The 27,362-nt window shown below is 36.8% G+C and overlaps 1 protein-coding gene across 2 annotated transcripts in view; it reads left to right on the top strand.

The window, feature by feature from the left end:
• LOC133532152 (PTB domain-containing adapter protein ced-6) overlaps positions 1-27,228 on the top strand; it is a 113,661-nt gene extending 86,433 nt beyond the window's left edge. For both annotated transcript variants that reach the window (XM_061870686.1, XM_061870685.1), the window contains exons 2-11: positions 7,190-7,307; positions 10,907-11,071; positions 18,274-18,491; positions 18,900-19,002; positions 19,555-19,732; positions 20,095-20,212; positions 24,120-24,205; positions 24,604-24,690; positions 25,050-25,459; positions 26,099-27,228. In XM_061870686.1, coding sequence (XP_061726670.1) covers positions 7,191-7,307; positions 10,907-11,071; positions 18,274-18,491; positions 18,900-19,002; positions 19,555-19,732; positions 20,095-20,212; positions 24,120-24,205; positions 24,604-24,690; positions 25,050-25,459; positions 26,099-26,176 — 1,560 coding nt within the window. In that variant the 5' untranslated portion in view covers position 7,190 and the 3' untranslated portion in view covers positions 26,177-27,228. The remainder of the gene's footprint in view (positions 1-7,189; positions 7,308-10,906; positions 11,072-18,273; positions 18,492-18,899; positions 19,003-19,554; positions 19,733-20,094; positions 20,213-24,119; positions 24,206-24,603; positions 24,691-25,049; positions 25,460-26,098) is intronic.
• The last annotated feature ends 134 nt before the right edge of the window (positions 27,229-27,362 follow it).

Raw genomic sequence — 27,362 nt, 5'->3', positions numbered from 1 at the left:
ATTTCAGTGATTGTACACTTTTGTTTGTGTTTGTCATTCATTCACCGTTACTTCTGTTTTACTTATTTCCTCAAAGGTTAACTGGAAGACATCCCATACAGGGATAAGTTCGCCTTTGTTGCATTTAATTTACTCTGTAACTGTGTTTTTCGTGTTTTTATTTCTTTGTACAATAAAGTATATACATACATACATATGTCATAGGGTACCTGTGGACTTACCTAAATACAGTCAGACCAAGATACGTGGGCAGCGATTTTGATAGACCGGACGGTGCAAGTGTTATTTTAAACGTCAAACTTCTATGAATTGATGACTTTTCTTAACACTTGCACCTTAGTTTGGCCTGACTAGATAGAATACTCTTTATTGCGCATCTCAATGAAAGATACAGCGTCAAGAGGCAGACAAGAGGTGGTCTTACCATTAAAGAGCGATCTCTTCCACTCAAATGATAACATTCATTCTTCAAATGTTGTAGAGATATAAGATTTTTTTCAAATTTATCCGTATATAGTTCTCATTATTGGTACCACATCAGTTTTTGTTTCAAAAAAATATTATTGGGGTATAGGTATGTATGGTAAACACCCCTATTATGGGACTGTCACCAGTAATGGGATGGTATAGACAAATCCTGTAAAACAAATATTTACCACCATTTTAAACGCTGGCATCATTTTACCATGAACAAGAGCCAAAGAGCTGCTTAAGTTAAATTTTTCTTTGATATTTGTTAGTTTGACAATGAATGGCGCCATATATCCCATGACTGGAGCAAAAAATCATAGTTTTAATTTGTTAATAATATTAAAACCAACTGCAGTAGCTTTCATTAAATACATAGAAAACGTAAAGGACGAATAGGACTTTCAACTTTTAATGCATAAAGCGGAAGAAAGTTTACAGGTGTCGGTGAAATATCAAAAATACTCCAAATGTTCTTTTAAATGTCCCATGATTGGTGCCGTTAAAATATACTACAGTGAAGAATAGTGGTTTGAAAATGGGGTTGAAAGTTTTGACCACTTCTACACAGTGAAAGTTGCGGACATACATTTGGGTAGATAACTTGGGTATAGAGTATAGACACTTTTTTTTTTCAAACAAGTCAAACAGCCTAACAGTACATATTTACATGTATTGTTACATTACAGATATACTGTAAATATGAAATTTAGTGTCATGTACAGAATTATATTATCCTTCTCGCTCTCGCATGATGCGTTCTCTTTTTTGCTCAAAGCATGCCCGATAATTTTAAAAATATAGTACCGGATACGTCAAATGCAGAAGTGAGAAGTTGATAATTACAATTTCGACTATCAAATTATGCAATTCGATAATTATAAGCCGATTTCGTAACGCACAATTTACCCGATCGATTATTTTCGACATAAAATATAGCCTTAAGCGTAAATCTGTATGCAAATTTATATCGAGTAAGTTCTAATATGTAATAATCGTAAGAAAGAATATTACTTTCTCTTAATATTATGTTTCCGTAGGTCAGTGAAGGGATATTTAAGTCAGCCATCCATTAAGAGAAACCAGAGATAGATAAATTAAGACCACAGTAGCCTTACCATGACTTCGACACTGATATATTCGCTAGCGTGTGCGTAATTTACTTTCTATGCATGTCGGTCGTACTGGGCACTGGCATATTATATTAGTGCGAGCGAGATGTATTATGTCGGCGGCCGATCGTAAGATCAGGCAGATCGTGAAATACCTAGGTATATAGTGAACCGTGACCCGTTGCGGGGCTCCTATTTCTAGACAGCAACGTAACGATCCTATCCTACCTATCTATTCGTTTAATATCTACTACCGTCAAAACATTACAAATGAACATTACGACCTGCCTTTTTTTAATACTACGTCGGTGGCAAACAAGCATACGGCCCACCTGATGGTAAGCAGTCTCCGTAGCCCATGTACGCCTGCAACTCTGGAGTTGCATGCTCGTTGCCGACCCTAACACTCCGCACCCTCGTTGAGCTCTGGGACTGAAAAAACACTATGAGTAGGGTCTAGTGTTATTTGGCTGCGGTTTTCTGTAAGGTGGAGGTACTTCCCCAGTTGGGCTCTGCTCTAGATCTGGAATGACATCCGCTGTGCTGTGCCCTACCACACAAGGCGAGATGACATTCACAATGCCCATACCTCTCTTACAATGCTCATACCATGCCTGATTATAGTATCGTACCGTATCATCGAGCTGATCTGATGATGGAGACAGGAGGTGGCCAATGGCCATAGGAACTTTATGATACGCAACCTATTTGTGTTTGGGTTTGTTAGAAATATCTCGATGAGAATTAGTTGCCTGTGGAAAGAAAAGTACAGTCACAGGTAAAATCAGAGATAAAAGCTTGTACCAAGAATTAAATTTTTCGTCCATAATCTCTTTCGCATCGATGAAATGTTCATATACGAGATGGTTTCATACACTATAAATAACTATAGTTACTTATGTATTTGTATACAAACAAAGTTCGTCGCACATTGGCCTCAGAGAGTCCTTGATGTCAGAATACTAGGAATACTAATATGTTTGTACACGTGGCTTTAATACGTGAAATCTCTTTGTTATGGCTCCGCTACACGATGGGCCATCACACTGGCTACTAAGATGGGCCAGCGTGTAGAGAGGTTGTGGTGTCGGATAGCTTATGGCGCAGCGGGATGGCGACGGGATGGCCGCGGTGTCGGTTTTTCGTCCGCTCATCAAAAGTAGTGGGCCAGCGATGGTGCGTACGCATCTACACGTGGCCCATTCCGTAGTGCGTGCTCTCAAGCATCGCATGGCCATCTCGCTTGTCCAGCGCTGGGCCATCGTGTAGTCGAGCCATTACATGTAATTGCTTCCGAGTAAATGAAAGATGTTAGTTTGTTTTTAACACACTTTTGTTAACTTCACTCGTCACGTAACCTATTTTTGACAGCTGTATCGATATGAAACTAGAAGTAAGTAGACAATTACCTGCTATGGATATAATTATAACACTTATGTACGGTGCGCAAAAAAGTGCATACCCGTTTCATAAATGATTTGGTATTGTGGGGGTATTGTGGGTCTTTGAGTGCCACGTCGACCAGGCAGTGATCTATTGTGACGGCCCTTTAAAGTTAATTACTAATGCCCGTTGAATCCAGGAAGTTCCAGATTCTTTGGGCCGTAATGCTCTGTACCTCATAGGGTTGCAATACTTGCCGCCCTAATTAATACTTAGGATACTTCTTTTTGACATTAATGGTCCACAGGAATAGAGAATGTGCATTGCAGTCTCCTCTGACTCCTGGCAGAACCTGCATGTCGCATCTTGTTTCTTTCCAATTTGAAACATGTGTTTTTTACCTAGACTATACTCGTATATATACGACCGGCTTGGCCTAGTGGGCAGTGACCCTGCCTACGAAGCTGATGGTCCCGGGTTCAAATACTGGTAAGGGCATGTATTCGTGTGATGAGCATGGATATTTGTTCCTGAGTCATGGGTGTTTTCTATGTATTTAAGTATTTATAAATATTTATATATTATATATGTCGTTGTCTAAGTACTCTCAACACAAGCCTTATTGAGCTTACTGTGGGACTTAGTCAATTTGTGTAATAATGTCCTATAATATTTATTTATTTATTAATATATGTGTTTTTTCTTCACATTGTACGTTAGAACTATTTACTTCGAGTATTGCACTGGATTAAATAATAGTTCTGCCTTATTCGTGATCGGATCTCACGATACACTGCTACAGTGTAGATTTGGATTGAGATATACATATAATTAATTCCTCGTTATAAGTAGTATAGTTCGCGCGTCGATCACGAATGGTCAAGGATTTACATAATTAAAAGTGTTGCGAATACAATAAGTATGTACTTGTTATAATACATATGTAATGCTTCTTATAATATGTTCAAATTGGACTGCATTATTTTGTTTTGGAGCTATAGGTCGGCGTTCAGACATTGCTTAGGATTTTGCTATAAAGTCAATGGCTATTTTTATTTATACAAGCACTTTGAAGTATTATCAAGTTATCACATTTTAAGACTAAAATATCTTGTATTTTTCTGGAATTCGCATAGTTTCAGAGTTAATACCAATTAAAAAAAAACATCGTCGTATTGTTAGTGAAAAACGCATTTTTGATGGCGATGACGCCATAATGGGGCATAGTGTAAATAAGCTAATTGATAGATGTCGAAAACTGACAAGTAACAGTTTGCAAAAACTAGGTTTTTTTTTTAAAGGAAAAAATCATTTTAAATGCCAGATTTACCAATAAAATTTACTTTTTTTTATGTACAAATACATAAAATAGTTTTTATTTGGTAATAATATTGAAACCATTTGAAGTATCTTTCATTAAATACACTGAAAACGTAAATAACGAATAGGACATTCAACTTTAACGCATAAAGTGGTATAAATTTTACAGGTGCCGAGAAAATATCATTACTATCTTCAAATTTTCTCTTAAGTGTCCCATGACTGGTGCCGTTAACATAAATACATATACATACACTTGCGTTAAGGGTTACCTAACGACTAATTCCTACTGGGCCTGCCCTAGCAGGTGGTTGTATAAAGCTAACTTGCTTTGATGTCTGGTTGTCAAAGGGACTTTGCAATGGTGGGACTTCTGACCATCGGTATACCTTAATGTCATTGCGATAAGGTTTAAATTGTTAGTCCATAGAGTAGAAGATGGTATTGCGCAAAACTTATACGGTTATGTGCTGGTATTGAATTGATCGTTTGAATTCCTTACATTGTCCTGTCATTGTAGTTTAATTAATTTGTAGTTAAAGACAAGTTGCATGACTTATTTGCTACGATTACGTATCTACTTACTTGGTCAATGAAGATTTATTTTCATTTACCGAAATAGAATTGTGTTTGTGTGTACGTATGTTTAAAAACCTACCAATGTCTGGAACTCTAAATCCCACATTTAACCGACTGGAGACGCTTTGTCTGTAATAGGGTTGTTTCCATCTACAAATCTTAGGGCAGAATTGTATCCCAATAAATTGTTTTGGATTATAAGAACAAGTTAAACTACTTTTAGGGGACCTGTAATGACCATATTTTTGTAAATATTGAATTTAAAATATCTTTTGGCACACGTCACGTGACCAAACTCGAAACGTCATTGAAGATTCTGATGACGTCACAACTCTCGGATTGACACTGTTGACAGTTAGGCGATAAACAACAAATGACAAATGTCAGTTGACAGTTCGTATCTTCTACGTGCGTATGTAGTTATGTGTTAATCCGTAAACTGTGACGTCACACAATTTTCAAAGAGCGTTTTGGGCGCAAAAGCATCTGTCAAAATATATTTCGTTAATTTAACATATTTAAAGCCGTTTTTAGTATAAAAGTTGAATTTTAGGGCAATTTTTAGTTAATATAGAACGTAATACGAGCGTTTCAAAAAATTGGAAACAACCCTATTTTCTGTACAAAACAGTCTGCGGTTTTTTTTTTAGCGAGGAAGGGGCACGTCAAGTGTATGGCTATTCGTAGGTTACCTACAAATATTTATCCATGTCAGATAAACGTCAGTCCATACAATAAGTATGACGTGAGTATGATCATTGGCCGAGGTTGTCGACAGAGGGGTAAGCTCTTAAAGGCGACTCCGTTTGGTTAAATGCTCTAAGATCACAATTATTTGTTTTTGAAGCGTAAAGCTGATATGAAATATTAGCAACGAAATAATTAAAGTACCTTCATATCTTGCCTATCATGTTTAACGTGGTTTTGAATTTTAATACAATAAAAGAAGTAAAAGTAAAGCAAGGACAACATCCTTAAAACTATTAACACTCACACTTCATTATCCTGACAAGATAATCTCTGCTGAATTGTTAGCTAAATAATTATCACAATATCTTTGTATTTAAACGTAGGGCTGGAAATATTAAATTAGTAACGAAATTGTAACATTTTTACCGTGATTTTGAATTATAACAGGATAAAGTAAAGGTAAAGCAAGGACAACATCCTTGAAACTATCAGCGGGAACCCTTCATTATCCTGACCAGATATAGTAAGAGAATCTCTGCTGAATTGTAAGCTAAATAAAAATAGTTCACCTAATTAAATTTGTATTTATTTTAGATGTGTATTATAATAAATTTTCTTAAGTTCTTCTTAATCTTATGCTCATATTCTCCTTAAGTGATCAGTAATTAATTCCACGTGTGTAAACAAGTAGTCGTGATGGTTTTCCACAATAATATGCCATCTATGCGTCATTAATACGAGATTCCTTCCCATTATACGCATTTTTGCTGATTATAGCTACTATGTTTTCCGTAGTAAATACTACTATGTATACCTACTTGTCCTATAAGGATGTAACGTGACGGAATAAAACACTAAAATAATTGTTGTTGGATAGGTTTATGACCAATCGCAACAGATATAGGATGTAATTATTACACATTTTTTACTTAAAAACTACTTCAAAAAATGTCTGTAAATTCTTTTAATGCCATACAATAGCGTATCTAATCTATATAAATATCCGTTTAGCCTTTTTGACGCCAATGACGAATATATCCGCACCGTAGGTCCAACGCCGAAGACGGATTAATCCATCACAGATCAAAGAGCAACATAGAGCTACGTGCATATCTATGCATAAAGTTCAATTTCAGTTTTGACACGTCGGTGACATGGCGACAAGTGACAGCTTTTGTGTCTGATAGGGCATTGAAAAGGTTAAGCGAACTCTGCACAGCCGGCCTAGCCATGGTGACAATCGCTATTGCTACGACAACGAAACGCTTTATGTCTCTCTTCCATATCTGTGCGACAGTGACCGTTGCATTTTGATCGCTACGAAGCGTAAGCGATTTGCACGTTGGCTACGCGGCCAAATCTTGCAGCATCAAAAGTCGGCAGTGTCTGTCTCTGCGGAAGTGTCTCTATAAATATTATGATAATAATCATTTATTGCAATGCAACCAGGGTATTATAGATATTCTTAAAAATTAGGTTCATATTCTTATATTAATTGGATGTTTGTGGCAGCACACTATCGCTTGCCAAGTCGATGACGAGCTAATTAAATAGGCCTAACTCTATTAATAGAAACAACTTTTAGATATTTATTTGTAGGCAACACTCTACTAATAAAATGTTCTCGATTGTTTCAGAATGTCGACCCTGCTCTTCTGGCAGGGAAAGGGCAAGAGCAACGGCGCGCCCAACGGACGAAATTGGATACACGCCCCCGACGCACTCGTGAAAGGACATGTCGCATATTTAGTCAAGGTATGTGTCAGGATGTATCAGGATGTTCACCGTCATGGGTAGAAAAAACTCGCAAGATAGATACCGTCGAGTGGGATGTATGGGGTAACATTACACAATGTTTCTTGACTTTGAAGTTTGAACTAATCTAAGACTAGTAAATCCTGATTCTAAGATTTTAAAAAGTACACTGCTGTCAGCAACGTTCATATAATTGGGCAATATTGCCTTTGTTAGTGTTATCCCTCCTGTCCTCAGTTATCCCACTTGACGGTACATGTGACTCTTTTGCAAAGAACGTGTGATGTATTTAGTCAAGGTTTGTGTCAGGTTATCAGGATGTTGCCCGTCATAAGAACCCCGGAATAAGAACAGTCGCTAGGATATTGGATACGCGTTAAAGGTTATACGCGTCCTGGAATCGACAACATTCTATCATGACCCTGTAGGGGAGACCGAGGTGAGTTAAAACTAGAGATAGATTAAAATATCGTCAATTTTGAGACATCTATAACTGTTATCGAGCTGAAAAAAACGACATTTAGCGTCGCACGGTCCCCTGGTTCCGCAATATGTTGGTTTCAGAAGTGGCGTTAGGCGTGAGCGACGTGGGCCACTGCCTACGGCCTCGCATCTCGAATAAGTATATCTCGGACACAACGAAAAAATTTTCGTTATTTCTTGCGCCACCAGAGGGCCTCGTTAAATGTACCTTGCCGACATACAATTTTGGTCTTGCCCCGCCACTGGCTGGCTCGCCTCAAGACGATTCAACATATCGCCCAATTGACGTTGTTTCAACTTCTGTTTTAACTCACTGTTAGCCTATGCCTACTTGACTCTACGACCTCGCTCCACTGGATCCAAAACCAATGACAATGCAGTTCTCATATATCACGCAAACATCTGATAAGGCACAATAAATAGAATTTAACTTGATACGTGTCCGCCCCTCGTAACTGGAGCTTTGATAAACAGTTAATTAATTATAGATTCTGTATTTATAGCTAAGGTCGTAGGGCGTTCAACCTGGCCGCACTTACAGGGTTACCAGATACAAGCGAAAAAAATATGAATGAAAAGTCCGGAAAATACCGATGTTTAAACAAAATTTGTGACATTCTATTAATTCTAGGCATGCTCGAATGGACGTAATCGGACAAATAATAATTCTATTTACACGCACGCCATCGTAAAAAAATCTGTGCCGATTTTTAGGATCGAGCAAACCCCCGTGGCGGAGGTTGTGATAAACACACAAGTAAACGCCCTTACCGGAATTCGAATCCAGGTCCTCTACCTTCGTAGACATAGTCACTACAGATAAGGCTAGGAGGCTGTTAACTTCCCTAAATAGTAATATGCAGTCGGAAACTTCCTAAAATTGCAAAATTTCCACATGGTAAAATTTCGAATAATTTTCATATTTTTATGGGAACCGAAATTGTCCATTTCTAAAGCGCCAAAATTCTGAAGCCTCGGTAAAGAGTGCCGTTTTGTATCATTTGGCGTTGAAACTACATAGGTCCATGGGGTCCTAGCGCGCACAAGTTTTTGCAGAAATCGCGAAGCGTCTGGTAGACGTAACTGGTGACTGAAGAGGCGGCTTCCTCGCACAACGTATCAGCATTGCGATACAACGAGGAAATGCCGCCAGCATGCTTGGTACAATGCTTCAAGGGCGTATTTTAGATTTAAGCTAGTTATAGTAATACCTTTGTATATATCCATTATGTATGTTGTTTCCAAAATGATAGTTTTCTTTGTTCCCGGTAAAATTTTCGTGTAATTTCCGAGACATTTTCGAACTTTTTGGAAAATTTCCGCATCAGCAGCCTTGACTGATCTTATGTCTTGTTTTGCAACGGAAGGAACAAAATTTCAGAACCGCGGAACCCAGCGTCAAACCGTAGATTATAAGACAATGGGTAACACGAAACGGTAATTATTTGTACAATTGACTCATTAACATATAAACACAAGGCCCCTGGGGCGGTTTTCATACTTTATACATTTGATTTTGTTTTGATATAGGTACGATATATTAAAGCAACACGTAAGAGGGGAGAATACTACTTGATCATCATACATACAAAAGAGAAAACGTTTTTCCACTTCTAAATATTTTCCATTCTCCATGATATTTTAGTATATTATTGACAGAATGAAAAACTAGGTTTATAAGTATTCCTTTTTTCAAAATCAGTAATACAATTTTTTTAAAGCGAAACCTATAAACCTAGAATATATTATGCTGAAACGATCGACATCATAATCAAAGTGATTTGTTAAGATTTTGTTGGTGGGAAACGTTTTCTCCCGAAATGGAATTTCATAGAAAAAGTACCGTTTTTTCGCTAGATTCGCAAAGCTATTCATCCCTCTTAAACACTGTTTTTTTATCAAGAACGACAGTTTTTTTGGTCTAATTTTGCACTGCAATAGGGGATTTTTATTTTTATTAACTCTATCAAGAAAGTTTAAGTTAAATTTTCAACTCCTTAAAGAAATGCGTTAATTTCAAAATCACTCTGTGTGGTGTTCCAGAAATGCGCTTCGTAATCTTTTATTCAAATCCTAACGGCATGTTTAGTGCCAATTTATTTATTTATTCGTATGGCAGTTTTTACAGAGACGCTTATTAGTTCCGATAATAAAACTAATCATAATTGGCAAAAAGGAGCTGGAAAATTGTCCTTAGTTAATCCAATATGCATAGAGCGCGCGAAAAACATCGCATCAAAATCAGATTTTTAAAATTTAAATTGCCACTCCGGGTCGTGTGAATCGCGTGCATGATGGACTTAATTATAAAATGCATGTTGATGGCATAACGTTCTGAGAGAACTTCAGAAATCTTTAACAACGAGTTTATACACGTTTTCAAATTATTATTATTGTATTTATTTATTTATTTTATTAAGGTGTGTCAACAGGTGTAATACAAACACAAATGGACTTAAATAATAACCGCAAAAATCATACCGGAGTATTCATCCAATTATAGGCAAACACAACTTGCTTACATTTTTTACTTAATATGTTAAAATTCTTAACCTTAGCCAAAACAAACCAAATGAAAAATAAAACAAAAGTAATTATTCTAGCTATGAGAATTGAAAAACTACAAAGACTCCAAGATTATACAATTTTATACACTTTAATGTATAACACAACTTCATGTTAACGTTTTACGATAATGATAAAATTGTATGCATTTCACAGTGCATTAGTGTCTCTCCCACGTCTCTCCTCACCGTATTACTGTGTAATTTGTTGCTTAAATCATTCCAAGCAGACGAAGTCACGGGTAGATATTGGTATACATACATACATATAATCACGCCTATTTCCTGGAGGGGTAGGCAGAGACCACGGATTTCCACTTGCTACTATCCTTACATACCTCTTTCGCTTCCTTCACTTTCATAACATTCCTCATACACGGTCGCCAGTTTAGGGTGCTCTTGACCTGGCCTTTCTTCAGGATTTCCCCGATTTGATCAGAGAAAGTCCGCCGAGGACTACCCCGCCTAGAAGCTAGTTCTATATGATATATATAAATAAAAGTCCCTGCAGAAAATTTCAATTCAAACTAAAACCTCCCTTTCCCATTCCAGTTCCTCGGCTGCACTACAGTCGACCAGCCCAAAGGCATCGAGGTGGTGAAGGAGGCCATCAAGAAACTCCAGTTCACGCAGCAGCTCAAGAAGTCGGAGACCAAGGATGCCGCCAAGTGCAGGAAGGTGGAGATCACCATCTCCGTCGACGGAGTTGCCATACAGGTATTTAAACTTATAAATACTACTGTCATTGACGAATCAAACGAGACAGTGTGTCTGTATAGGGAGCGTGCATGAACTGTAGGAGGCAGCACAGGAGCCGTCAGATTTTTGGCGCGAGGCGTAAATGTGATGTTTATTGTTCCGATGTAGCCCACAAGATGGCAGAACCTACTATGCACAAGAAAACACGTGACGTGTAAATGTGCATGTTTATGGTTCCGATTCAGGCCACAAGATGGCAGATCCTCCAACGCGCACGGTCCCTATAGTTCGTGTCATTCATGATGACGCGCAGATTTGTCAAATCAAACTTCTAATAACATGATAATACGAGTATGAAACTTTGTAATTACAATAAGATAAGATATATTTGGTAAGGTATGCCTGTAATTTGTTTATGTAGCTTCAGATACCGTAGTTAAAAAAAGATTTTGGCAAAAATTTCGTTTTTGGTACAAGCTTTTATCCCTGACTGTACTTTTCTTTCCACAGGCAACTAATACTCATCGAGCAAATTCTAAAAACCCCAAACACAATTAGGTTGCGTTGTTTTAGGACAAAGTTCCTATGTCCACCTCTTGTTTCCATCATCAGATCAGCTGGATGGTACCATAATATTGCACTGTCACCCGACTTACATATGTATGCAAATTTTCAGCTCAATCGGAAACCGGGAAGTGGATCAAATTTAACTTTCAAGATTTGATTACAAACAGACAACGGTCAGGTGAAAGTAAATAAAAGCTTGTAAAATACATTGAATTTAAGTTTTTCGTAAAAACTTGTTTTGGCTCTATTTCGTGGAGCTATATTAAACTCATTACCCAAAGAGAATTTGAAATAGAGGTGGATTGTCAAAGAAAACTTTGAAGCCTCAGTAAATTTACTGTCATCTTTCGATACATGATTCAAACTTTTAGAACGCCATTTGACGTTGATCCTTATCCTTTCACTGATATGTGTTTAATTTGTTAAATATCGAAAAGTGGCGCTATCTAATAGATCAATGGCTAAAAGTATAGCGGCATCGGTTCGAGCGATGGCGCCATAACCTTTAGGTTGGGCCGGTAAGATGGCGCCACTTTTGATATTTAACAAATTTAACACGTATCATTGAAAGAATAAGGATCCAAGTTAAATAGCGTTCTAAAAGTTTTAATAATGTGTCGAAAGATGGCAGTAAATTTACTGTAGCTACAAAATTTTCTTTGATAATCCATCGCTATTTCAAATTCTCTTTGATATATCTCATGTCATTGTACTTATGTGCAAAGTTTCATTACAATCCAACTCGTAGTTTTAAAAGGAGAACGTAACTCAGTTTGTATGGGAAGGTGAAATTCAGCTGAGCTTGCTGCGGGCTCTTGAGTATTATCATCTTGAGTATTTTATCAAGGGATACAGGTATTTTATAGCTCGTAAAATACAATACGGGATGTAGCACAACTTATGCTATATCCACCATGATACTTACAAGACTGAACTGACATATTATCATAGTTAAAGTTGCGTAACTGCTCGCGAAAAGTGAAAATAGCCGCCATATTCGTCCGCGTTTGCGTGAGGTAAATAATAAAACTATTATCCAATAGCATTGAGTAACCGTTGTTTATTCATAGGAATGCGAGCGTGAGATTTTATGGAAACTGCTAGTTAAGGTTTCACGCTCGATCTGATTATTAGGGATCAAAGATACCTACCTATTTTCAGAGGCGGCTTTAGGCGTAGGCGACGTGGGGCACCGCCTACGGCCTCGCGGGCCAAAGGGCCTCGCGCCTCAAATAAGTTCGTATATCTCGAACGTGTCTCGAACTAAAAATATTCGTTATATCTTGCGCCACCAGAGGGCCTCACTATATGTAAAATAAATAAATTAATAGTTAAAAAAACACTAGAAAAACATGCTTATGACTCGATATTCCATCATGCAATGCCATCTTCCGGCTTCATCATCAGACCTTGAAACCTAATCGTGGTCAAAGTTCATTACAAGACTTTTCTAACAAATCCTAAGTTAGGTACGAGATTGAAAAGCTTGATTATGTCACTATTGTATACAATATTTTTCTACGAGTCATATAAAATAATACTTTTTTACTGTAAAACCTAAATAATTAAATAAAATTTGTAAATACTTACTTAGTATCTCAGTAGACAAAAAGACATAAACGCGCGAAGTCCCCCGCTCGCTCGTCCCCCGTTTAGTATTTTCTATGGGAGCGCACGTGATTGGTAATTTTTTTTTTAATAGTTGACTACAGCGTAACGAAAAGATAAGTAGTTGAGTAAAGTATAGGTGCCCATGAAAAGTACGCAATTATAGTTCAGTATATACTAAATCTTAATTCAACCATTACAGTCAACGAGTAGAAAAACAATATTTATACTCTGTCTTTAGGCAACGTGCCGACAGTAACTGTACGTCAGCGACATGATTACAGGAAGCCATTAGCTCGATGACACGAATTATCTAGAGCTGGCTAATTTGGTGCTTTCCACCGCTCTATAGATAGACTAGGAAATGTGGTAAAGACACACACCTAGACAGGAAGAGAGGAGAATTGGGTACCTACTGGACACAGTATGTTGAATATTATAACAAAAAAAAAAATGGATAGAAAAATAGTATTTTATGTAACAGGTTTATAAGAAGGGTCAAAAAAGGCGAGTGGCGTGAGTTACAATGTGAGCATTTTTTGATCCACTTTTACAACGTTGCATACAATACTTTTCCTACGAGTCAACAAAAATAAATCTTAATTTAGGTAAACAAAGCAAAAATATAGCTAAGATACGCGAGTCTACCTTGTTACGCGCCCGGCCCGCCCCGGTCCGGCCGGTCAGCGACACCTCCTCGTAACTCATGAGTACCGGGGGTACTTGCTCTTTGCTAAATAAATTTTTTTGACATTTTTCGTCTCGTTTTTAGCCACAGTAGCATATGGAAACTAACAAGCAACGCTAAGCGATCTTCGTAGTCTATGGATGTTGCTATATTACGGGTGTCACATGCGTGTTTCTGACTTATAAAGCAATTGTTTCTACTATGCAACCAAATGAATATTTTGTAAGTTGGCAGCAATGCACTTTGAAACTGTATTAGTTTTGATTTTGTTAGGTTGGAAGCCATTAATCGCAGTAACGTTATAGCGATTTTAAAGCACAAGTGCTGTTATCAGGAATAGACAATATAGACTTTTCTTAAAACCGTTTATGTATGTTCTTATATTCATGTTAATGAGATGTGAGAGGAGTAGGAAATAGTACATTTCGATGCTAGTGCGGAAAATATGTCATTACCTCACGAGTGCCGACATATCTGGCAAGACTCAGGACGAGTGAAGAATGACATCTCCGTACGTGTATCGATCGACGTTTTTTTAATACAGATGCGAAAAAAATATGTCCCATAGCATCTTATTCCAGAGTAATAAGAGCGTAGTACCATATATTTATGAGACGATTCTCTCGATACATATTTTTGCAGCTGACTGTACCATTCGATTCCTTACATTTTATTGAATTGTATGACAACTATATACATAAACGCAATATTTCATGGTCAAAATAACAATTTTCTTGATCTTCCGTAAATTTGGGACTTACGTTATTTGTCCCCATATGACATCTGCTTATTGGTCTCATTGGGATTCTATTGACATGTTCTTATTATGCAAGTTATGTCAGTCAAGTGGCAGTTAGTTTAATGAGACCGTTACGTCCGAACTTCGTAGAATATCTATTGCTGTTTATCTGGCAGTGTAAATAACTTATTCAACTACCTTTTGAACGCCACGCCTATCGCACGCGGCGCGTAATCGTGAACCTTGTCGGTACGCATGAAGGTTGATATTGGGCTGTAGCCGCGCGCGTCATATGACGTCTGTGGCGGTCAAAAGGTTAAAGCAAATTGTCGCACGTTGAAATACAGGTCATACTCGTAGTGCTTAAGTTCTCGTCTTTGTATGATACGTGGTCACGTGAAGAGCAAAGAGAGATTATACTAACCTCAATGATTTCTCTTGCTAGTCAGTAAGCGCTCTGAACAATCGAGTGATGTACCACAGGCTATAGAAAGTCAAAGAGAATTAAGAAGACCAAGAGTGCTCACTCCATACAACGGTTTTGTTATCAAAAATACTATTATTTTCGTAGTCTACATCTAGCGTCAAGTAAGCTCTCAGTACTGCTACTCGACCATAGATGTCGCGGCTCGCGGCAAACAAAAAGTCTAGATTTTCAGCTAATGTTATAACCAGAGTAAGCGTAGGAGTAAATAAGTTTTTGGCAAAAATTTCATTTTTGGTACAAGCTTTTATCGCTGACTGTACTTTTCTTTCCACAGGCAACTAATACTCATCGAGCAAATTCTAAAAACCCCAAACACTAGGTTTATCACAGAGTTCCTATGTCCACCTCTTGTCTCCATCATCAGATCAGCTCGATGGTACCATATATTGCATTGTCACCCGACTTACATATGTACGAAAATTTTCAGCTCAATCGGAAACCCGGAAGTGGATCAAATTTAACCTGCAAGATTTGATTACAAACAGACAACGGTCAGGTTAATATAATAAATAAAAGTTTGTAAAAATAGATTTCTCTACATAGTCACAATATTAGCGGAAAATCGTTGAGCATTAAACTTTTACTTTTTGTTTGCCGCAACATCTATTGTCGAGTAGCAGTACTAACAGTTCCGCTACTTGACGCTAGATGTAGACTGCGAAAATAATAGTATTTTTGTAACAAAACCGTTGTATGGAGTGAGGACTCTTGGTCTTCTTAATTATCTTGGACAAAGTAAACTATTTCTATTAGGGCCATATTCGGTCGGGCGATGCAAATGCAGTTAGGGTAAATAGTACAGGGAGGGTAGTAGGCAATACACGAGTAATAAAGCCTAATAGATAGTGTAGTCTGAAACGGGGATTAGTTTCGTTGTCAGGGTCAATTTAATCCGCTCAGAGTCTAGACAATAAAGAGTGGCCTTGCCATTGGAAAGTGAACCGGACGTCGCTATTGCCGTGAACCATGATTTATGATTAGCTGAGCATGGCCGCCCGAGTAGAAAACCGATAGAAACAGAGTACTTATGGCTGAGGCATATGAATTTCGCTCCGTTTTCTACTGACAAGATTTGTTTTCACCACACCAACTGGTAAAGGTCCTCTTGATTGTTCAAAAACTAATGAGAAAGTTGCATTTTATCCACATGTAAGGCAAAGTAATCAAATGCAAATTTTGGGTTGCTTCCTTATGTTGGGTGGTAGAATCCATTTCCACTACTTCACGCACATACAAGTGCACATGTATGTATTTAACAATTATAAATCATATATAACAATCATAAGTAATACATAAGCAAAGGGTTAGATAATACATAGGTAGGGTAGAAAAGGGGTTTCAATCGATGTGTGGAAGGGCGGCACCGTCGTCGAACCCAAGCCACTTGGCAGTGGACTTAAACCGGTGGCGTGTGCCTCGGATACACATGCTGGTGGCACGTATAACGGCGATACTGATCCTGCATCTCAGCCAGCCCAGCGGCACCGTCGTCGAACCCAAGCCACCTGGCAGTGGACTTAAACCGATGGCGTGTGCCTCGGATACACATGCTGGTGGCACGTATAACGGCGATACTGATCCTGCATCTCAGCCAGCCCAGTATGGTGCTTAGAGAACGGTTCCACCGTTGAGATATAGTTTCTGCCATATGTTTTATGAAGTTTGGGTGGTAGAATTGACTTTTAAATGATGATTTTGAATGATAATTTTTTATTACGTTCATTTGGATTTGATTCGGTTTGATTTTTGTTGGTATTTCATAGTTAGTAGGTATTTGCCTCACGTTGGTGTGGTGAAAATGTTTGTGTTTGAACTCGGAGACAAAATTTGTTTAACCCTCATACCTTGAAACCCTCGCAACGCTGAATATTCCACTTTTCGACCACTCGTGGTTCAATTTTGGAATATTTCGCTTGCTCGGGTATCAATATCAGCAGGAGCGGTTAAACAACAACATTGCCCCCTTGTAAAAGAAATAACTATTGTTGTAGGTAGCTGTTGTCTTGTATTTTAGACAGACCGAAGCTTATTTACTCTAGGAATGTTGTTGCACATAATTTATATAAATAATACAATTAAATATACAAGGTGCCCGTGAGCATTGCGAGAGATTTTAACGGAGCATTCCTGATGGCAACAAAAGCGAAAAATGTTAAGTACCTACATGACTTTTTTGAAATTCGACAAAAAAAAATTTTGTTTGTTTTTTTTTTTCCTTTTTTTTTAACACTCCTGTACATAAAACGTAATTTTTATTGATAAACACATAACCTAAAGTTAACTAAAAAGTTTTCTTTTATTTGGGGGTAGCCTCTCGAATACATTTTTTTAATTTTTCGATGTCAATCAATAGGTATGTCCAGACTAGACCTCAAAGTGGCAATACCAATGTGTTTTGTACCGACTTATGGCGAAAGAATGATTTCGAAAAACATTTATTTATCTCTGAAACTAGGCCTAATCCAGAAGATTTTATATGACATTTTAGTTTCTAAATATTACCAGGAATGCACCGTTAAAATCTCTCGTAATGCTCACGGGCACCTTGTATGTCACATTCTAAGGAAAAAGTGTCGAAGCCCCTCATTGCGGAGGCCGATTGGCTAACGCCCTACCTTCCTAAAGGTCTGCCTTCTAGGCTACTAAAATTGGAAATTTCCAATTTTTATATATAGTAGTGTGACTCAGTACTTAAAAAAAACACAAATCAAAAATACCTATTTAATAAAATAATGAGAGGGCTGGCAGCTACTTCGGCCAGAGACTAAGTCTGGCCATCCAAAGAGGTAACGCTGCCAGTCTTATGGGCACCATACCTCATGATAACGACCTGGGGAGCATTTTTTATTTATAAGTTTATATTAAGTTTTAAAATACATGTAGTTTAGTTTTGTTGATTAGCTAGTTTACTTATTTAATTTTAAATTGTACTGTATCTTGTCATTTTATGTCCCAATAAACATTTCATTTACAAAAAAAAATATTATTCCCAAACTTATAATTTACTTATATAAAATTCTAACTAGACTGGATTAATTGGCGTAAAAATCTCACCGTCGCGTGGCTCTTTAACCGTTCACCGCTTACGTAAATAAAACAAAATTTAAAGAGAAATATTTTCCTTATTACAGGAGCCACGCTCAAACAACATAATGTACCAGTTCCCGTTACACCGAATATCCTACTGCGCGGACGACAAAGGAGCGAAGAAGTACTTCTCGTTCATCGCGAAGCACGGCGGCGAAGCGAACGGGCACGTCGAGAAGCATGAGTGCTTCGTGTTTATTTCGACGAAGTTGGCGTCGGAGATTACGCTTACTATTGGACAGGCGGTCGATTTGGCGTATAGGTATGTATATAGTAAACAGTATAATGGACACCAATAAGACGTAAACCACACATCCTGTAAAATAAATAAATTAATTAATTAACTAATTCCTATCTGTTTTAATATAAAAGGCGCCATGATTGAAAAAAATAAAATCACAGTTTTAACACGTTGAAAATATAAAAGACATTTAACAATTAACGCGCCAAGCGGTAGAAATTTTACACGTACGTACACGTACTATCAGCGAAATATATCGGCAGCTATCGCTCCATCTCACTCTGTTGGGCCGATATATCGCACGCACATGTAGAGGCCCTAAAGAATACGTACATCACCAACATCATTGACGTCTTTGTAGTGATGTACCTATAGATGTAAATACCGGTTTTTAAGCAGTTTATTTAGAAATGGCCGTTTTTTTTCTAGGCGATTCATGAATGACAACGGCAAATACATCGAAATGCAGAAGCTGTCGCTACAGAACAAGAAGTTGGAGTTACAGATGAACACGTACAAAAATCGTTTACAAGTAAGAATAACCTTAAATAGAAATCAAAAATATACTATATATTTTTAGTAGTTAGATTTATGTGCATGTTATGCACTTTTGATATATGACTGTGTTCTATTAAATAAATACAAAAATAAAACACCTTTATTTCAGACTAAATAAAAAATTATTAAATGGATATACGAGAATGAATCAAAAAGTTCTCAGAAACAGGGTCAAAAACATAAGAAAATATTTTTTTAACTATTCTACAAAACTTCCTTTTTTTCTATACATTTTACGTGCAGTTATTTTATTGTATTCCATTAAAAAAATATATATGAACAATCAAAATTGGTACAGCTGTTTAAACGTGAAGATGTAACAGACGGACTGAGTTAGTTTCGCATTTATAATATTATAGTAGGAATGTAATTGTACAGCAAGCTTCATAAAGTGGCCATGAAATTTTGCGGCTAAGTGTATTTTGTAAATGACAAATCTTGAATTTGTTTTTCATAAAAAAATATGCAACATTTTCTCTTTTATTTCTGCCTTTATTAACTTTAACCTCTCAAATCGCATTTTCAGGAGCTATCGAAGATCACTTACAAGGACGACCTATCAGCGTACCTGGCGCGCAACAATCTGTCAGACATCGCAGAGTTCAAGGCACCAGCCGACTTGGATAAGCAGATCGCATCTCTTACGCTGGCCAATGGGTTCAGCGCTATGAATGGTACTAAAACTCCTGAGGGAAATAGCAACGGTTAGTATTAAAAAAAAAACTTTATATTTAAGGTCGTTGTTTTCAACACGCAGACGAACAACATACCCGTGCAAAATGTACTGTAGTATAGCGGTTAATTTGGCTCAAAAACGAATTGCTAGTTTTAAAGTAGAGCAAAGGTAGTCTCGGCCGAAAGACCAGAGTGCCCAGACAAGTGATATATATAATACGTTTTCACTTTTAGATTGGCTTTTATCATCTTGGTCTCGCCCCGGATAAGTTAGAATACATTTATTGTACAAATTTGAAACTTTTGCTTCAAGTGCCAAATTGTGATAGATAATATTGCGCCGAATAGTGTTCCTCAATCATTAAAATCTTCTTTTCGCTATTATTTCCAGGCCAAGACGCGCTGTCGCACAACTCATCCACAGATACATTCAACTCCACCAACGACAACAACCTTCTGTTGTCGACGCCGCCGCCACAACACAATGGGAAGACGAACTTCAGCACTGGGTAAGTAAATCGAATTTAAACTGTCTTGAGTTATACTAACATCATTACGGCGAGCGACATCGACAGTACGCGGCGCGTGGCTATGCTTGAAAATGGACACCTAGGCTCTCTGAAACATGTCGCAAGAGTGACTAAGAGTACGTGAGTTACACTGTAAAATTAGCTTAATGATACTGGGTGAGTTACCGGTAAATTACCGGTGTTTATGCAACACTAGTGTCGTTGCTCCTTGTATCATAAGGTGACTCGTGAAAAGTCGTGAAAACTTCTCAGACTAGATTTTTTTAAGCCCCTTATCCTGAAAAAAGTAAAATGAATGGTATCTTATTAATTTACTTATCGTACGGCCAAAGTTAGGAGGAATTCCTAGTTGCGATTTTTCCATACAAACGCTCTCGACTGATTCCTCCCTGGATTTTTAACCTAGAGCAGTGATTTTTTCAAATAAGATCAATATCATCAATATCTGTGCCGCTATGTTTTGCTTTTTTTGGATTATTTTATTTTGAAGAAAGATACAGCGCCTCGAAAATCGCAAAAACGGCTCAATTGAATTGGCTGTAAAAAAAGGCTCAGTATACAAATATGACAAAAAATATCCAAAAAATCAAAACATAGCGGCACAGATTATTTCTTCCTCTTGCAATTTCCAAAATTTCATAATGATTAGTTGCGTTTTGGAGGAGGAAACAGTCGAGAGCGAAACCTCGATTTTTGAGTTTTTTGCGAGTGAATTTCGGTCCGAGCTGCAGTTGTCCTTATCGCACGAATTGGAGGCGGAGACAGTTTCTAAATATACGTACACAGAAGGAATAGTGATGGGCATAACATCCTTATTAGGATTGCAGAACCGGTACTGTTTTAAAGAACCGGGATTTCTCGGTACTTTCGGAACTGGTCTAATTATTTCATTATTTTAAATAAAACGACAGCATTTTGCGATTTGACCACCTTTCGTATTATAATTTAATAATCACATTTTCTTTTATTACGTAGTAGGCAATTTTTTTTTGAAATATAGTATTTTACATTGCTCACACTTGTGCGTCACAAGTAAAAGATAACTACTTTGATGTTTGCCACTAGATAGCAAATTTAATGAAATTACATTGACGAGGGGATTTATATATAAGTATCGCAGTCGTATTGTATAATCCGCCGTATTACATTACGGCTAGCCGATATCAAAATAAGGGCCATTTTGAAATGCGGCGGTTCAACGATTAAGGTATGTTGGGTAAATACCGGATGCGGGTGAAGAACGTAGGACATTCATCTCCCCCTAATTTGGCTTTATTTTTTAATGTTGGCAACATTGTGTAAGACGCCATTTCATTGCGCCTCGTCTGTCAGTGTCCCCGCGTCGCTCAGGGAGTCGGGCTTGTGCTATGTGCAATCACAGAGAGCAAGGTAAATTTCGCGAATTCTTCCTTCTATCCGATCTTCGCTCTGTAATTTATTTTGCGTATTGTGATGAAACTGTGTTTGTTTTTGTAATTGTGTTAACAGACCTAGCACTGCTGTAGACCGATATACGATCTTGACCCTTCCAGGTAAAGATCGGACCAGAAACAATCAGATCTTTACCTATTTAAAAAACAGCAGTGATTATCAAACTTTAAATTTTCTTCAATTTACCTACTGACCTTAATTATCACATTTATTGTTTTCTTGATCACACTTTCGGACCATTATTTTTATCCAGTACCACTACCAGCGCGACGGTTACTGACAATGTAATTTTTTTAATTTCCGCAACCCAAAGGTTGCCTTTTAGCGATAAGGCCGCATGTTGTTTACCTGTGCTTATGTGTATGTTTTCTTTTGTATTGTTTTCTTTTATTGAGGTGTGCAATAAAGAGTATTTATATTGTATAGGGATGATGATACATGTTGAAATTTATAACAAAATCGAGTAAATTAGATAGCAAATGAGCAATTTTTCGCAATAAAGTACCTACACATACGGATGCATTTAGAGATGTGCACGCATACATACATTGCTAGTTTCGGATACAAAATAGAGATAGGGCTTCGAAATTAGTTTCCTTAAAATGCTTCAAGAGGCTCTCTTTTCCTATATATTTACTTTACTCTTTATGTATTTTGTTGGTTTAATTTTGCAATTATGTATATATATAAATATATATACATAATTGCAAATTAAACCAACAAAATCGCAATTTTAATTATTTCCATACTTCAAGATGGGCTCTCAGTGACCTTGACCTTTTTTAAAGAACTACTTAGTCTTTTTGATTTCTAAGTTTGATTCTTATTTTTTTGGCGACCTTCATTAAAAATGACTGGGCACGATTATTTTTTATTTTGATTTTTGTCCCTCCTACTTAAGTACTTAATATCTTCCAGTACATTCCATTCAATAAACAATACATTTACACTTTCCCTAAACCTGTACAGTTCATGAAATCTTAAATTGTCAAAACTACGCAACGTATCTATTATTTTAGTGGTTTTTTTTATTACTTCGGGTAAACCTTACAATAAGAGGTTTCTTAGCACATTGTCTACTTATCAAATTGCCTTATGACATAGGTATCAAAGTTTGAGAGCCACAATTTTACCAATTTTTGTATCCGGGTTAAGATCGGATACAAAAGGGTAGACACCGGACCTATTTCTTTATGATACCTTATTCTCTTTCCATTAGAAGCAACTTTTTTTCACCATCCAATGTTCTCCCTTGATGGCAAAACACTCGTTACCCTAAAAAAAGTATGTCTCATCTTTACACAGGTACAAAACTAAAACCGTTCTATATTGAAGATTACCAAAATTCAGGCCGAATCTACGGTTATTATTTAACGATTCGCTACGTACTTCAAGAATCTGTCACGTGTTGAGATCTCGAAAAAACATTTTTTCACGAGTTCTCTCAATTGGTCCCAAAATTGTCCGGCATTACCCCAACATACTTTACCCAGATTGTCATTGCGATACGTTCTTCAATAAGGCGGCCCAAGTTTAGCCCCATCGTACTACAAGTTAAATAGATTGTAGTTTAACCATAAGTATATTTATTTTATACCTACATACAAATTTTCACAACACACCATGATCACTCCCAACTTACTGATACGGATAGGTACAGTCAAGTGTAAAAATATGGGTGTACACATCTTACTCAAAAATATGTCCCATAGCATCTTATTCCAGTGTAATAAGAGCGTTAGTACCATATTTATGAGACGATTCTTTCGATACATATGCACTTGACTGTACGACGACAACCGAAGCTGAGACATCATTCTTTTTTGCAGTTTTTACCTATATGGTAATTAATATCAATCAATCAATCATTTATTATTTCGTCATCATAGGTGTAAAATACATTTAGTACAGGTGATAGGGTGTTTGGTATTAGGGTGTAATAGATACAGTATAATATAAAAATGAAAAACAATATTACGTGGTAACAACAAAAACAACTTGCGTCGGGCAGCGCAGAATAAATTCCGTCTGGCTCGCGGGCGATGTCGACGGAACGGCGCGCAATGAGCGAGCGCACGAGTCTCGCGTCTGTGTGCGCGCACTCACACTTAGATAGCTCCGGCTCCCGCCCACCGCAGCGCGACAGAAACATAGCTTCAAAAATTCGAGATTTGAAAAGTTGCTCAGCTAGGAATTGCTCTTAGATGTTATCTTAGATGGTATAGCGTTCTGTTCCCATTAGAATGGATTTTATAATTTATGATTATGTAATAATCAACTTTTAGAAAATTCCTTGAATTCATTAATAAATGTTGATAATTATTGTGAGCAGTGGTCGGCTACTAGGCAACACATTGCATTCGTAAAAAAATCACTTAATAACGTTGTATTCTATTAATATTTAAACAAAATAATGAATAAATCTATAATACCCTATTTTTGCATCACATTTCAGAAAGCTCCTGGGCGATCTGTCGGGCAAGAACCCAGTCGTAGGCACCAAATTGGAAGGCCTACTGCTCAACTCTGACTCGGACAGTGGTAAGTAATAATACCCTAAAAAGTCTCAATGTTCTTTTAAAATGACAAAATAAAATCGAGTTTTGACCTATTATGGAATAGAAGCTTCGAAATTCTAAACTTCAAAAATGACTCTGGGATTTAGGAGGATACTGTAAGCACCTTATTTTCCATTCAGTATTTACTGCACTTACTACACAATTGAATAAGTTTGCGTAAACGTAAAGAGATAATATAACAAATCGAAATAAACAGGCTAAAAGCTAAAGAATGTACGAAGGAAAACTGCTGAAACGTACCTTTAACAAGTATATTAAGTATTCAGATGATTCGCTTTGTTAAATGCTTAAGATAAGTTACTTGTGCATCCTAAGCAGTTCTGGAAACCATAACACCATGACATATTTGTTTTGTTACAGATTTTGACCCACGCGCGTTCGAGGCGGAAACCGCCCCACGCTACTCTACGCCGCCCGACCAAAGCGTCACGACCACACCACCGCTGCGTAAGTATACAAACATGCATTTAACGCAATATTGTGAACGTTAGCTATGTGCGACATGCGTGAAGAATGAATTTAAAAAATTAGCTCATCATGGCATTTATGTGACTTTCATAGGTTTTCATACTAATAGTCTCATAGCCGCCGCCAGGCGGGCGCTGTCGCCGCTGTTATAATTATAACTTATAAGAGTTCCGTGTTCGGTATGATCTTTGGTAATTTACAATTCATTTGATAAAGTTTATTCCAAATATTAACTTCTTTATTAAATTTAGTCTTTTGTAGTGTAATAATATATTTGTATTATGGTGTTGATTATTATTTAAAAGTTTAAACTTATTATTTTATTTCGTTGGTTTCAGTGGCGCCTCCACCAAAAGCGTCGAAACGCCAGAACACGCCCCAACAACCCTCCCCGCAGCACCCTCAAACCCCCCAACCCCCCGTACAAAACGGTAGTGACCTCTTCGGCTCCACCCCCTTCGCCGTCTCCAACCAATACACCCCTCAACTAACCTCACCCTTCGCCACCACAAAAACCAACCAACCCAACTACGATATTTCCGATTTTAACCTCCAAACATCGGTTTTTAACAACACTTCGTTCACAAACGGTCTGAGCGGGTACGACCCTATCGAGCAGAAGAACAATATCTTTGGCAACGGCTATGGGACCGCTTTCAATGGCTTCGGCAATCTCAGTGAGAAGCAGACGGTGGAGCTTGATAGCAGTTTCAACGGGTTCTTAGATAAAACTATTTCGGAGATGAAGGTAGGTTTTTTATTTTTCTGTTCTAGTTTACGCTTTAGAAGATAGTTGTCTTTTTAATATTTAGAAATATATAAAAGACATTCGCGACGATCACAAAACACGTACAGACAACAAAACAGAAACCTATTTTAGGAATATTAGAGTTAGAAATAAAATGATGAGGTCGTTTTATGAAAGAATATTTAGTATTTTAATTTGTTTTCTACAGCTCTGCGAATGGTGAGTTGTAGCTGTAACTTTTTTGTTTATATCTTTGTATTCAATTAACATCAAATATTTTAACAAGAATCTTGCACTTGGGATTCAAATAGTGATAATACTATCATCACAAAAATGCCCCACTGCTATGCGCAGACCTTTGTACTTACGAGAAATTATTGTCTTCTATTAGTAGTAGTAAACTTAGTTCTACTACTTAACTGATTAAGTATAAGTATATGTGTTTTATTGTGTAAGACACTGGGTGCTTTTATACTTTACTATGGTTACAACCACATTTAGGTCCTCTGTTTTAGTGTGACGATAAATCGTGTTATTGTCTGCCTCGTTGAAGCATAAAAGCGCCCAATATAATATAAGAAAATGTTGGATTAGGTACCTATTCGTTAATGTTTCTCATTGATTTTCTTTTGTTCCCAGGATGGATTCAGCAGAGGGATCACCTTTGGAAACGATGATTTTTCAATAGATAACTTCGACCCATTGAAGAAGAATTGAGTTTTACCGTTAAGAAATAAATAAAATAGATGAAATTATAGTTAATTAAAATATTGCTTTCATCCACACAAACTATATGTAATTAATGCAAGGTTACAAAAAACATTAATTTTATTTTATAAGCGTTGCGTGGATTTAAACGATGTTTGCAAATTGTACGAAATTTTATAGTTCTGTATTGCCATGTTATTGGTATAAATCTAACTTCTTTCATTGTAATCGGCAACAATATACATTTCTATTAAATCCTATTTAATATAATTCTTATATCAGTAATATATTTTGTAAAAAAGAATCTCAAAAACCGGTAATGTGTCAAAACATTGCATTGTTTATAAAAAAATGTTAGGTATAAATTTTGGTGATATATTTTAGATTATACGCGGATATATACGCTCAATGTCATTCCAAAAGTGCCTTACATTACGATAACTTTTTCGAGTAATTAATTATACAAATAATTATTAACATTTTCTCCCGATTCGTAACGTGTGAGGTTTCACCAATAATTTTTTAACTAAAATATATTTTGGTAGAAATTGATTTAGCTGTGAATTCAGTATTGTAAATCGATGGTAAGTTTCAAAATTACCCAGTTCGAATTAAATTTGAAGATCGCCTCAAATTATTCTGTGATAATTCTTTTCAAAGTTGAGGGACTTCAAAATGTATATTATATATTTAAAAACGTCCAAACATGACTGAATTTTATTGGAGGGAATTATATCATCGCTTGTAACCAGATGTAAATAAATAATATAATTTAAGGTCGTTTATATACATTTTATTAGTTTACGAATGACATTGTAGCTTTTAAGGGTCAACATTCCATGAAATCTTAAAATGATAATGAATTATGTTACTATTTTTACTCCTGATTATTTACAAAATATTTTATTAATAGTTGTATATAATGTGCCCGTAATAAACTGTTGTATCGCCTTGTCTCGTTAGTAGAATATTATATTAAGTACCTATTGTTTACACTAATGTAATGTTAAGGCCAAAAGAATACATATTGTGTATTTTTAATAATAAAACTTACGTTTATAGTATCTTGTTTCATTGATTATTTCATAAAATGATACAGAGCAGTAGGAGCAAATAAACCCTTCTCACATAGAGAACAAAAAATCGTGTGACTGTTAAGTTCTGCAGTAGCAGTAGCGTAGCAAGGCGTAGGCAA

The sequence above is a fragment of the Cydia pomonella genome, chromosome 26, assembly GCF_033807575.1.
Source record: "Cydia pomonella isolate Wapato2018A chromosome 26, ilCydPomo1, whole genome shotgun sequence".
Taxonomy (NCBI): domain Eukaryota; kingdom Metazoa; phylum Arthropoda; class Insecta; order Lepidoptera; family Tortricidae; genus Cydia; species Cydia pomonella.
Note: the sequence above shows the minus strand (reverse complement) of the source record. Positions and strands in the feature narration are given on the sequence as shown.